Consider the following 13,153-nt stretch of genomic DNA (forward strand, 5'->3'; position numbering starts at 1 on the left):
AAATAAAGAAGAAGCAGTGCAATTCTGGGGGAAATTTTGGGACAATCCAATAGATTATAATAAAAAAGCAGGCTGGATGAAAGAGGTCAAGAAATGTAACCAACAAATGCAAGATCTAATAATAACACCAAAATTAATAAGTGAAAGAGCAAAGAAAATTAAAAATTGGACTGCGCCAGGTGATGATGAACTGCATGGCTTTTGGCTTAAACACCTAACAAGCCTTCATAAACAACTATCAAAACAGTTCAATCACATTTTGCAAGGAGATGATATTGAACAATGGCTAACAACTGGGAAAACTCATCTCATCATGAAAGACCCAGCAAAAGGTGCACTTCCAAGTAATTATAGACTGATAACCTGCCTGCCAACCATGTTCAATTTATTAACTGGAATAATAGCAGATGAAGTGATGCAACACTTATTAACTAACAAACAGCTTCCAGTTGAACAGAAAGGAAATTTCCCGAACACCAGAGGCACAAAAGACCAGCTGCTGATTGACAAAATGATTTTAGAAAATTGCAAGAGAAGAAAAACAAATCCAAGTGTTGTAGGGATTGACTACAAGAAAGCCTTTGACTCATTGCCTCACACATGGATACTAAAATGTTTAGAAACAACTGGTGTCAGCAAAAACATTCAGATATTTATTTTAAAAAGCAATAAGCATGTGGAGTACACAGTTAACAATCAACGGCAAGACACTTGGACAGGTTAGCATTAGAAGAGGCATTTTCCAAGGGGATTCACTATCCCATTGTTTGTAATCGCCATGACCCCACTTTCACAAATACTAAACAAAACAGGCCTCGGATACCAAACATCTAAAACATCAAGTAAAATCAACCATCTGCTGTACATGGACGATCTGAAGTTGTATGGAAAGTCCCAGTCAGAAATCGAATCACTCCTAAACACTGTCCGTATATTCAGTAGCGATATAGCAATGGAGTTTGGACTAGACAAGTGTGCTGCATTAATAATGAACAGAGGAAACATAAGAAAAACAGAAGGAATAGAACTGCCAAATGGAAGCAACATCAAGAACCTGGAAGAGAAAGAACATTACAAATACTTGGGCATTCTCCAGGCTGATAACATCGCACACACTGAAGTTAAAAGAAAAATGGGAAGTGAATACATCAGGAGAGTTAGAAAAATCCTCAAGTCCAAACTCAATGGCGGAAACACCATACAAGCCATAAACACCTGGGCTATACCTGTTATCAGATACACTGCAGGAATAATAGACTGGACCCAGGCAGAGCTAGAGACGCTAGATCATAAGACCACCGAAATCATGACCATCCATCATGCTCTGCACCCCCGCAGTGATGTAGATAGGCTCTACCTCCCTCATAGCTCAGCTGGAAGAGGAATGCTGCAACTGCATCAAACATTAGAGGCGGAGAAAAGAGGCCTTGCAGAATATATCAAGGACAGTGAAGAAGATGCACTTCAAATGGTCAATAACGAGAAACTATTCAACACCAATGAAACAAAGCAGGCCTACAAGAAAGAACAAGTCATGAACCGAGCAGAAAAATGGAGAAATAAACCACTGCATGGTCAATATTTGCACAATACAAGTGGAAAATCAGACATTACCAAGACCTGGGAATGGCTTAAGAATGGCAACTTGAAGAAAGAAACAGAGGGTTTAATACTGGCTGCACAAGAACAGGCACTAAGAACAAATGCAATAAGAGCAAATGTCGAAAAGTCATCAACAAACAGCAAGTGCCGCCTTTGTAAAGAAGCAGATGAAACAGTGGACCACCTAATCAGCTGTTGTAAAAAGATCACACAGACTGACTACAAACAAAGGCATGACAAGGTAGCAGGGATGATACACTGGAACATCTGCAAAAAATACAAGCTACCTGTAGCCAAAAATTGGTGGGACCATACAATTGAAAAAGTGGTAGAAAATGGAGATGCAAAAATATTATGGGACTTCCGACTACAAACAGACAAACATCTGCCACACAATACACCAGATATAACTGTAGTCGAGAAGTAAGAAAAACACGTTAAAATAATCGACATAGCAATACCAGGGGATAGCAGAATAGAAGAAAAAGAGATAGAAAAAAATCACCAAATACAAAGATCTACAAATTGAAATTGAAAGGCTGTGGCAGAAAAAGACCAAAATAATCCCAGTGGTAATTGGCGCCCTGGGTGCAGTTCCAAAAGACCTTGAAGAGCACCTCAAAACCATAGGGGTCACAGAAATCACCATCAGCCAATTACAAAAAGCAACATTACTGGCAACAGCCTATATTCTGTGATGATATCTATAACAACAGCAACAACATTGACAATAGAATTCAGCCATCCCAGGTCCTTGGGAAGGACTCGATGTCTGAATAAAACAAACCAGTCAATACCACCTGTCTGACTGTGTAAATAAATAATAAAAACAACAACAACAACTTCACATTTGAATTCCTTCAGAACTCTTGGATGGATGCCATCTGGCTTTGGCAATTTGTTACTTTTTAGTTTTTCAAGACAATTGAGAACATCCTCTCTCGTAATGTTAGAAGAACACTACCAGTCAAAATGGTGTTTACTAGTTATAGTCCATACCACTATTTCTTTTAAAATGTTTATCAGTAGCTTACTGAAATTTTTCATTACTGTTAACAAATAATAGTAATGAGATAAACAGTAAGCCTGTATCATTGTTAACATAAATAATTTATAGGATTAAAGATGGGAAATGGGATCTCTTCATAAAACCCTCTTTCCTATATAGTTGAATGGAAAGGCCATGTGTACATCCTCATGTGTGAAGAGCTTAGCCCGCTCTCCCCGCACACGCTCAGAGTGCTCACCGTGGGCAGCCGGATTGGCCACCCACAAAACTACCGGCTCCACCAAGGACCTGGTTGGGTTTGCGGGGATCGGGGGCCACCCAGCCCCCGGAAGTTGCAGGATGCCCCACACGAGTGTGCAGGGCATTCTGGGGCGACAACCCATGCCGGGAGGCTGTTTATAGCCTCCCAATCGGGGTCTAATTGTGTGTCGCTGTAGCACGGGGCTGTGCCGGCACACACTCAAACGGGGTTAGCAGAGTGTTCACTCCGCTAAGCTCGTTTGCGGGGGTGAGGGTGGATTTAAGCAGGCTAACTGCCAGGAGCCACATGGCTTCCGCCAGTTCCCACAACCGCAGGAAAGCGGGTTGGGCTCTCTTAGCCCGCTCTCCTGCAGTCGTGAGAATAGCCTCAATGTCTGTAAAAATGTACACACAACATTACACAAATTAAGTTTGAACCTATGTTAAACTTGTGCACAACTGTGTTTATATTTAAAATTCTGAGTAATATACTTAATGTTAAGATGTCTATATATCTAGCTATGATTATCATGTTTCAGATTCCATATACTAAACTACATATACTAAACTGAAGTAGCCTAGGTTAACATAACATTATACATACCTTCATACTGGAGAGAAGAGTTATTTACAAATACGATAGCAAGAACTGAAATGTATAATTGATTAACAATACAGAAATTATATTACTTACATTGGAGGGAAGTAAAGTCTATTTCCTCCATGGAATTCTTTTGCTGCAATAGGCTGTGGAGTTCTGTGTGGGTATCTTGGTGTTATAGCAGGAAGCTTTATCTGTGTGAAAAGAAAACTTTATTCAATAACTGAAACAAAAACACGTACAAAAACAGGCAGCTAAAAAAAGAAAAGCAGACAGCTAAAAAGGAAGTAACAATTGTCCTAGGAGTATATTCTGTAGTAGACAAAGTGGACCGGGTCTGACAATCACGAGCGCGGAGGGAGCCCTGGGCAGCCAGATCGGCCGCCCACACGATTACCAGCTCCGTGATGGAGCCGGCGGGGGCTGGGGAGCTCGGGGGCCACACGGCCCCCGGAAGCCCCAGTATGCCCTGCGCGAGCACGCAGGGCATACAGGGGAGGCCCCCAGAGCTGGGAGGCAGCTTTTCACCTCCCCACCAGGGGTCTACTCACGAGTAGCCACGGCGCGGAGCTGCACTGTGGCTACTCACGATTAGATAGCCTGGGTTTGTGGAGCGCTTACTCCGCAAACCCGGGCTATGGGGAGGGCAACAGGAGCAGGTTACCCGTTCGAGAACCACCAGGCTCACAGCTGAGCCTGGTTGTTCTCACAATCTGCAAAAATCGGGCTAGGCTCTCCTAGCCTGATTTTTGCAGATCGTGAGAATAGCCCCATTGATATTTTTCAGGATCCTGACTTTTCTGGTTAGGCGACACAATTGCTACTCAGATAACTCGGACTGGTCTAGTTTCTGATGCATAAGGACATTTCCTTTTTTAATTTCTAAAATGGTTATTACAAGTAAGAATAAGGATAAAGCTACCTGGACAGATTAGCCACCTAATGAAGTTTAGCTTGCGACTGAAGTAGAGTCACAAGTGTGAATGCATCCCAAGTGTTACTTTAAAGAGTGATTATAATCATTGCCTTCCTATTAGATTTTAAGATAAAGCTTACATTTTAGAGAGTCACATATTGTGTACATATTGTCAAAACCTGAGTAAACACAGGGCTATTGAAGCCATAATTCTGGGAATCTCATAACCATGGTTAAGAGATCAGAAGCTTTCTCTCTTGGACAGCTTTCTCTCTCACTCCACCAGCCCTTCCCTGTCCAGAGTGAATTCCCCAGCTGGCCTTAAGCATTACATTAGTTAAGCATTACATCAGTACCAAAGTTAAATTCAGTTGAAGCTAAGCAAGATTTCCTCTTAACCAGGATTTGAAGTGAAGATCTGAAGCTGGATTAGCAATCTCAGGATAAGAAGCAGCCTGGTTCACTAGAACTTAGTACAGGAAACAACACTGAGTCGGTGACCAGGACTGAAGGAAAAAGGAGACCATGACTGTGATCTGGGGAAAGAATTTGCAGTGATGCACCAATGCAACAGCTAGTCTGTCCCAAACACCTGTTTCCTGGCTTGGCTTTCTTAAAAGTGGTCCATTAGACACATCTCCTCTATCTTCTATCAAATCAAATTTTGATTTTAGGGATGCTCACCTCTTCTTTCATGCCGCCCGGAGAGCCTTCAATTTGTATTCCATTTTCCTGATGGGAAAAAATATATAGAGTTGTTTAAGTAAGAAATTAAGACAGTTGTATTATGAAATGTGTGATATAAACTTATCAATATGATTTATAACATTTGGTATTATATTTAAGTAAAATAAAGACAAGATCAACTCTGAAATAACTCTATTTCAATTAGAAAAGTTGTCCCATTGAAATATTCTCAAATATTAAATTGCCAATGCTCAAAAATAAAATGGCTTAACCCAAAACATTCTAGTACCAAAGAGACCATACTGATTACTGCTTAACAGTGGTAGTCACAAATATTAATTTAAACATTTTTCTGCATCTTCCTTAAAAAAGAAGTATAAACTAGAAAGGAGTGTATGCATGCACGCATGCACACACAAAAGGCAATTCCTCTAGACAGCGAGGGAAAATGAATCACATCAAAAACAGGACAGCATAGCCAATCTTGGCTTCATCCACTTTCAGAAGAAACCCCACAACACATCCACTGTGAGATACAATTGTTCCATATATGTACACAGAGCTTCCTGCCTAACCACAACCATTTTTGGTAGAAATTCTGCTCATGCCAATATTTTTATGTATTTATTATATTTCTATTCTGCCCCATCTGTCAGATCTCAGCAGTTCACAATAAGTAATATGTGACAGAATCTTCAAAACTACTAATAGCATAATAAACAGATTGCTCACCTGTAACTCTTGATCTGGAAGTTATTTGTTGTATTCATAATGAAATGGGTTCCTTCTGTGCCTGCGCAGGGACCTCACGAGTAGACTAACTAGCTCCTCGGGAGGCCCACTCTGCCCTGCACATGCTTCGTGCTTTCATTGTAAACAGCAGTTGGGGGCGTTCTTGCAGACCACCTGCTCTGACGATCTGTCCTGTTACTGGTAACTGACCTCTCTCTTTGTTGTTGTTGTTGTTGTTACACTACTGTTGAGGGGTTGGTCTGGGAGGGTCTTATGAATACAATGGATCAGTTCCAGATTAAGAGTTACAGGTGAACAACCTGTTTATCTGGATCGTGATCTATTGCATTCATAATGAAATGGGTGATTAGCCAGCTTTTTCCATGGTGATACGCACAGTAGACCCTTATGGCAACACCCTCTTTAACACGCTTCTTCCAAACTAAGTCTGTCTTGCCATTCGTAGGTCAATGGTATAATGTTTGATAAATGGATGTTGAGATGACCATGTTGCTGCTGAGCAGATATCAGCCATCTGAATTCCTGCCAAATGTGCGACTGAGGCAGCATATGCCCTTGTTGAATGTGCTCGTATAGTGTGTGGAGGATCTACTCCCTGCTGTTTGTAGGCATGAACAATCAACTCCACTAACCAATGAGCTAGTCTTTGTCTCGATATTGCCAGGCCCTTGTGCTTCCCCTTGTATACAACAAATAGTCTTTTTGTCCTTCTTACTGCCCTTGTTCTCTCTAGATAATATAGGAGAGCCCGGTGGACATCCTGAGAATGTAGTGCCTTTTCTAAGGCTGTTTCTGGTTTTTGGAAGAAAGATGGTAAGAAAATTTCCTGGTTTAGATGGAATTCTGAAATAATCTTAGTGTGAAAGTTTGTATCTAGTCACATGAACACCTTGTGTGGGTAGAACTGGGTGTATGGTCTGTCCATTCTCAAAGCTGTTAGCTCACTCACACATTTAGCTGTGGTGATCATGATTAGGAATGCTACTTTGAGTGTGACCATTCTCAAACTGACAGTCTCCATTGGTTCAAATGGAGTCTCTGTTAATGATGACAAGACTAAGGATAAGCTCCATTGCTCCATAGGCTGCTTTATTGGTGGATACAGATTGTTGAGCCCCTTCATGAATCTTTTACACTTTGGATGAGAGAACAGAGTTGTTCCATCCCACCCCTTGTGTCTAGAAGAAATGGCTGCCAAATGGACCTTTACAGACACATTCGCAAATCCTCTCATTTTTTAACGAGGTCATGTATAGAAGCACCTGCTTCACCATGGCTCTTAATGGGCGAAAACCCTGCCTCTGAGCATGGCAAGCGAACTGTTTCCACTTGCTGCTATAGTTCCACCAAGTAGACAGCCGTCTATTATTCAGCAGTATTCTTTTAAAAATCTGAACTTCCACGCAGTCATCCATAGAGTTTTTACATCTGGATGCAGTACTCTTCCCTTCTCTCATACCAGAAGGTCCGGGATAAGTGGGAACCTGTGGTAGTTCCCCTTTAAAAGATGAAGCAGCAGTGCAAACCATGGTTGTCTCGGCCACCATGGCGTCACCAGTATGCAAGTTGTGTTGTCCCTTAGAATTTGTGTTAGAACTCAATTGATTATAGGTTGTGGCGGGTAAAGGTATAAGAGGCTCTTGTTCCATCTGTGTGTTTGAATGCATCGCCCAGTGATTCTTTGCCTATTCCTGTACGTGAGCAGTATTTCTGACATTTTTTGTTGGCAGCAATCACAAATAAGTCCACTGTTGGATGTCCCCACATGCTGAAGACCCTTTGGAGACAAGAGTCCTTGATCTCCCACTTGCAGCGTTGGTCATAATGCAATGATCAACTGAGTTTGTCACCTAATATGTTGTCCACACCCCTTATGTGTATGGCTACTGGATGTAGCCACCTTGAGATTTTCTTAATGAAAGGTGGGGTATAAATTTAACAATAAATAAAAATTTAAAAAATATATTGCATGAGCAATGCACCATTCCAATATCTGCATGCTCAGGATGCAAAATGAACTGGACACTGTGCCCCCCTGTTTGTTGAGATACATAATCGCTAACGTGCTGTCCACCTGCATCATTGTGTTTCTGAGCATGGGCTCGAATGCTTTTAGAGCTAGAAACACCACCAGCAACTCCAAGTAATTTATATGTTGCCGAGCTTGTGGTTTGGACCAATTGCCCTGGATCAGATTCTCAACACAGTGTGTCCACCCAGCCCGATAGGGAGGCATCCGATGTCACACATTGAATTGGCATTAGCGGCTTGAACAGGACTCCCCCCAAGAGATTTTCTTCTGAAATTCACCAATGGAGGGAGTTCAGCACCGAGTGCGGAGTTGTCAGCTGCATTCTTTGACTGTCCACATTCGAACGGAAATTCTTTAGGTACCACTTCTGCAATGGTCTCATACGCAGTGGCGTGTACTGTACAGTTGAGTTGCAAGAGGCCATTAGACCCATTAACCATTGTATGATTTCTGCAGGTTGTACTGGACTGTGTTTGAACTGAAGAACAAGGTTCTTGATCTGCTGATAACATTCCATAGGTAAGTATGTTCTCTTTGTTTCCATGTCCAGAAACGCCCCAATGAAACTTAGCCGCTTTTGTGGCCTAGCTTTGACTTTTTCCAGTTGATATTGATTCTTAAATCTAGCAGCAAAAGAACCATAGAGTGTTTTTGTGAAACTAACTCTTCTCTGCTGCTGACCAGAAGTCAATCGTCAGGTATAGGTAGACCACTAAACCCTGCATTCGTAAATAAGCTACTACCGCAGCCATAACCTTTGTGAAAACATGCAGGGCCGCTGACAGCCTGAAGGGCAAGACTGCATATTGGTACACTGCACTTCCCACCATAAATCTGAGGTACTTGCGGTGATTCTCCTGAATCCCTACATGGAAGTAGGCGTTCTTCAGATCTAACGTTGCTGCCCAATCCACCTTGCTCAGGAAAGGTAGAATTGCCTGCAACATTGTCATTCTGAATTCCAAGCCCAAACAAACCAATTGAGCCCACAAAGATCCATGATTGCCCTGATACCCCCATCCCGCATTTCAAAGTGCATTTCTAAGCGCTTTGGGATTTGGAAATAGTGGGAGTAGAACCCGGAAAACCTCTCTGTCCATGGCACCGGTACAATTGCCTGCTTCTCTAGAAGTATGTGCACCTCCCGTGGAAGCTCAGAAGTGGCCTTGGTGTACTATAGATCCAAGAAGCATGGTAGAGTTTTGAATTCTATCGCATATCTAGTCTCAATTATCCTGAGTATCCATTGATCTGATGTTATGTTTTGCCACGCTTGGGCATGGCTTGCCAACCGGATGCTGCTGTTGGCAATTACAAAGCAGATGTTTGGTGCTTTGGCAATTGATTGCTGGTGTATGTGCAGTGGACAGTTGGATGAATCAAAGATTCTGCTTGGCACTGTCCTTGTTTGTATGGACATTCTGATTTTTATTTCTTTGTCCAAACCCCTTACTGCTTTTAAAGTGTCTATACTGATGCTTGTAATCCCCCCGTCTTGATATTAAAGTGCCTCTGGCGACCATAAGTGCAATTACGTGGGGCCGCTTTGACACCAACAAGGAGGTCATAAATGTTTTTGCAGTATACTTTGATTTTTTTAAATTATTCCATTGTAGACTCTGTATTTTCATTGAAGAGTCCTTTACCATCAAATGCTAAGTTTTCCATTCGCTCTCATATGTCCTGTTGAAGTGCATTTGACCTGAGCCAAGTGTAGTGACACATAGTAATTGCAGTAACCATGGCTCTGGATTCTGTTTCAGCAAGGTGTTTAAAAGCACTGAGCTGTTGTCTAGTAACTGATGTTGATTTTTCATACAGCTCTGAGAATCTGTCCTGAAACTCCTCTGTAGTCATTGAAGTGGAGTCCTGTAGTAAAGTGTCCTACAAAAATGGTTATACTGAGCCATACAGGCTGCATAAAAGCAGTTCTGATTGCCAGGCTAGATGTAGTACAGTGGCCCCTCTACTTATGAAATTAATCCGTTCCGAATGCACATTTGTAAGTCGAAAAATTCGTAAGTCGAAAAGCGGTTTCCCATAGGAATGCATTGGGAACGGATTAATGCGTTCCGGAGCCTAGAAAAAAGACCCAGACCCCCAGTAAGGCTTGCAAACTGCACAGGAACATTTCTTTTCAAGAATAAACAGGCAGTAAACAGGCAGGCAAGTCAAGGAAACCGCATGTAAAATTCGTAAGTCGAGGAAACCCCATCTAAAAATTTGTAAGTCAAGGAAACCCCATCTAAAAATTTGTAAGTCGAAAAAACCGCATCTAAAACCGGATCTAAAACTGCTGTTTGTAACTCGAAAAATACTTATGTCGAGTAGTTTGTAAGTCGAGGGACCACTGTATATAATTTCCTGCCTAACACATCTATCTTTCTCCCTTCCTTGTTAGATGGTGTTGTATGCCGATGACCCTACTTTGTAGCCAAAGCTCAGTCGATTACCATAGAGTTCAGCACCGGGTGTCGCAGCAGGTAAGCATTATCTTCTTCCTGCACTCTATATAAGTTTTCTAAGCGCTTTGATGTCGGTGTAGAGGTCAGGAGGACATCCCACGCTGCCTTGGCAGTCACTGGTATCATTGGAAAGGCTTTTGGATATGAAGATTTAACCGCAGCCATCATATTATATCCTGGATCCGTCTCCAGCATCCTTAAGTCCATACCGAGAGCCTCAGCAATTTGCCTGACGAGAGCATGGTAGGCCTTCAGCTCCTCTGATGGGGATGTGGACAATCTTGGAGGCACATAGGAAGGTGGGTCAGACCAGTGGCTGGCCCTATCAGAATCTGACTCTGCCGACTCTAAGAAGTACCCCTCAGCCTCTGCTGATGGTGGTGATTGCGGGACCGGGGGAGGCGTTGCTTTCCTCTTCCTTTTACCTGGTGCTTCCGCCTGTACCTGTGGCAACAGCAGTAACTCAGGGGAAGGTGCATAAGGTTGCAATGGCTCTAAAAGCTGCGTCTGGCATGCAGCAGAGACTGTCTGCACAGAAAGTGCCTCAGCAGCCTGTGTTCCAGTAGCTGGCAAAGCAGGTTGGTGAGCAGGTTCCTGCTACGCCTTCCAATGGAGGTAGTCAGCATAATCCTCTGGTAATGCGTGTCTAAACCCGCAAGAGCGTGTCAGCTCTCTGTGAATTGGCTGAATTGGTTGCAAACAGAGTCCCTGTGAAAGAGCATATTGAACAGGGGACTTCCATGTCAGAGGCTCAAAGGCAGAAGATGCACTAGTAGCCATTACTGGCACAGGAGTTGCTTTTGGCCTGGTTAATCCATGTATGTTTTGTATTGGTGCTTGCTCAAACGTGCACAATTGCGACATAATACAGAGTGGTCTTGTTCCCTGCAGTGGAGATACTGATGGGATCCTTGGCGGTGCCCCTGGAGCATCGTCAGCCTCTTGATCCACATCAAGGCCCGTACTCAGAAAGCCTTGGAACGTCGCCCCAACGGTGTGCTTAATGTGGAGTCTAATAGTTCCAACAGTGAATTTGCCTTGCCTTGGTCCAATGATAATTCCTCATCCTGTCCATACTCTGTCACCATATCTCCCTTATATATTTCTCCACCTGCTGCACTGCTCCTTTAGGGACTAGAAGGAGACTGCACTGGGGTTTGTGCTGCGGAGAGGCATATTTAGGTGAGGACGGGGCGAACACCCACTGTGTCTGTCCAACTTCCTCACCATGTCCTCTCAAACTCTGTTTTTATTCTTTCATTAAATCGCAAAGCAAGAGTAGTCAAAAGAAGTCCTGAGGTCAATAGTCTGAAAGTCAAGCCTAAATTCTCTCTTTTTCTTATTTCATTTAAACCGAGGAGCCAATACCGAGGTATAGATGCTTTGGCGGTCAAACAGAAACTCAGGAAATAACGCCCCCAACTGCCGTTTACCACGAAAGCACGAAGCACGTGCAGGGCAGAGTGAGCGTCCCAAGGAGCTAGTCTACCCGCGAGGTCCCTGCACAGGTGCAGAACCCATTTTATTATGAAAGCAATGGATCACGATCCAGATCCTAGGCATATTTATTTGGAAAGAATTCCCACTGACTTGAATGGTACTTAGCCTCTAGTAAATATGCGTAGAACTGCTACCTAGGAAATCCTGTACCTAACAGAAACTTGCAGTTCAGGTATAAACTAATACACCTACTTTCCACGTGGCTGCCATCTTGGATCCCGGTGCATGACATCATGCGCAAGCCATGCAGTTCAGGTGTCCCTATGTGACACAACATCTGTACCAAAATTGGTACAAATCAGTACAGGCATTGCAAAGTTGTTATTGCAGGTGGAACACAGACAGCAAGGCTATCTCATAAGGATACTTTCCATGTGGAAAGTAGGCTAAAGAGGTGGCTTTTATTCCAAGCTTCAGAATTGCCGTGGATGGAATTCAAAGTAAGTCATCTTACCTTTATGCCTTTAGCCTACTAGCTGAGGTTACTAAAGGGTTACTGAGCCTATTCACTTGTGCGTGCAAATTTGTGTGTTCACTTGTGCGTGCAAAGGAGCCCAGCCCAGTTTTGCACAGCCAGGATTGGGCTGATCCCAGCGGCTATACGGTGGCAAACCCGCCTATTTAGCCACCCTTTAACATGAGGCTAAGGCGGTGAGGGCTCCCTTAACCTCATTTTTTTGCTCATGTGTCAGCTGCAGCTGCCACACTTGAGGAGGGGAGGCGGGATTGCCATAATGCACCCGCATGGTGCATGCATTATTGGAGCTCCAGGGTGGGGGTGGGGGACGATGCGCAGCAGCGCATCCCGGCCCTTGAAGCTGCTGGGAGAGTCGCTGGTCATCTGGGCGGGTGATCCGCTCACCCAGGGAAGGGAGGACGATCCTCTGCGGGGGAGGTGGGTTTAACCCACCTTCCCCGCAGCCCGCCCATGAGCCCTTCTCACAGACAGTGCGAAGAGGCTCACTGTGGAAAAACTAAAGCTCAACAGCAATGATGGGCTGAAAAGAACTCTTCATTCTCTCAGGACTATGTTATAACTAAATTATACTTGACACATACACAAAGACTCTCTCTCTCTCTCTCACACACACACACACAGACACACACATACACACACACAAAACGGGGTTATGAAAGTAACAAAAAGGTCATTCACACAAACAAAAACTGTGTTCTACCAGGGTTTGGGAGGTGTGTGTACTCCCAATTTCCGATTGTGTGGAAGCAAGGTAAGAGGAAAACCTGGTTAGAAGTGATTGTGTGGAAGCATGGTTGGAGGAAAAGCTGCCCAGATTTTCCTCCTACCTTACTTCCACACAATAACTTCTACCCAGGTTTTCCTCTTACC

At 43.4% G+C, this 13,153-nt stretch overlaps 1 protein-coding gene across 6 annotated transcripts in view; it reads right to left on the reverse strand.

Moving 5' to 3' along the window:
- Positions 1-13,153, reverse strand: part of C6H7orf57 (chromosome 6 C7orf57 homolog) — a 48,728-nt gene that overhangs the window by 11,595 nt on the left and 23,980 nt on the right. For all 6 annotated transcript variants that reach the window (XM_053260262.1, XM_053260263.1, XM_053260259.1 and 3 more), the window contains 2 exons: positions 5,053-5,100; positions 3,546-3,646 (listed from right to left, as the gene is read on the reverse strand). In XM_053260262.1, the coding sequence (XP_053116237.1) occupies positions 3,546-3,646; positions 5,053-5,100 (149 nt within the window). The remainder of the gene's footprint in view (positions 1-3,545; positions 3,647-5,052; positions 5,101-13,153) is intronic.

The sequence above is a fragment of the Hemicordylus capensis genome, chromosome 6, assembly GCF_027244095.1.
Source record: "Hemicordylus capensis ecotype Gifberg chromosome 6, rHemCap1.1.pri, whole genome shotgun sequence".
Taxonomy (NCBI): domain Eukaryota; kingdom Metazoa; phylum Chordata; class Lepidosauria; order Squamata; family Cordylidae; genus Hemicordylus; species Hemicordylus capensis.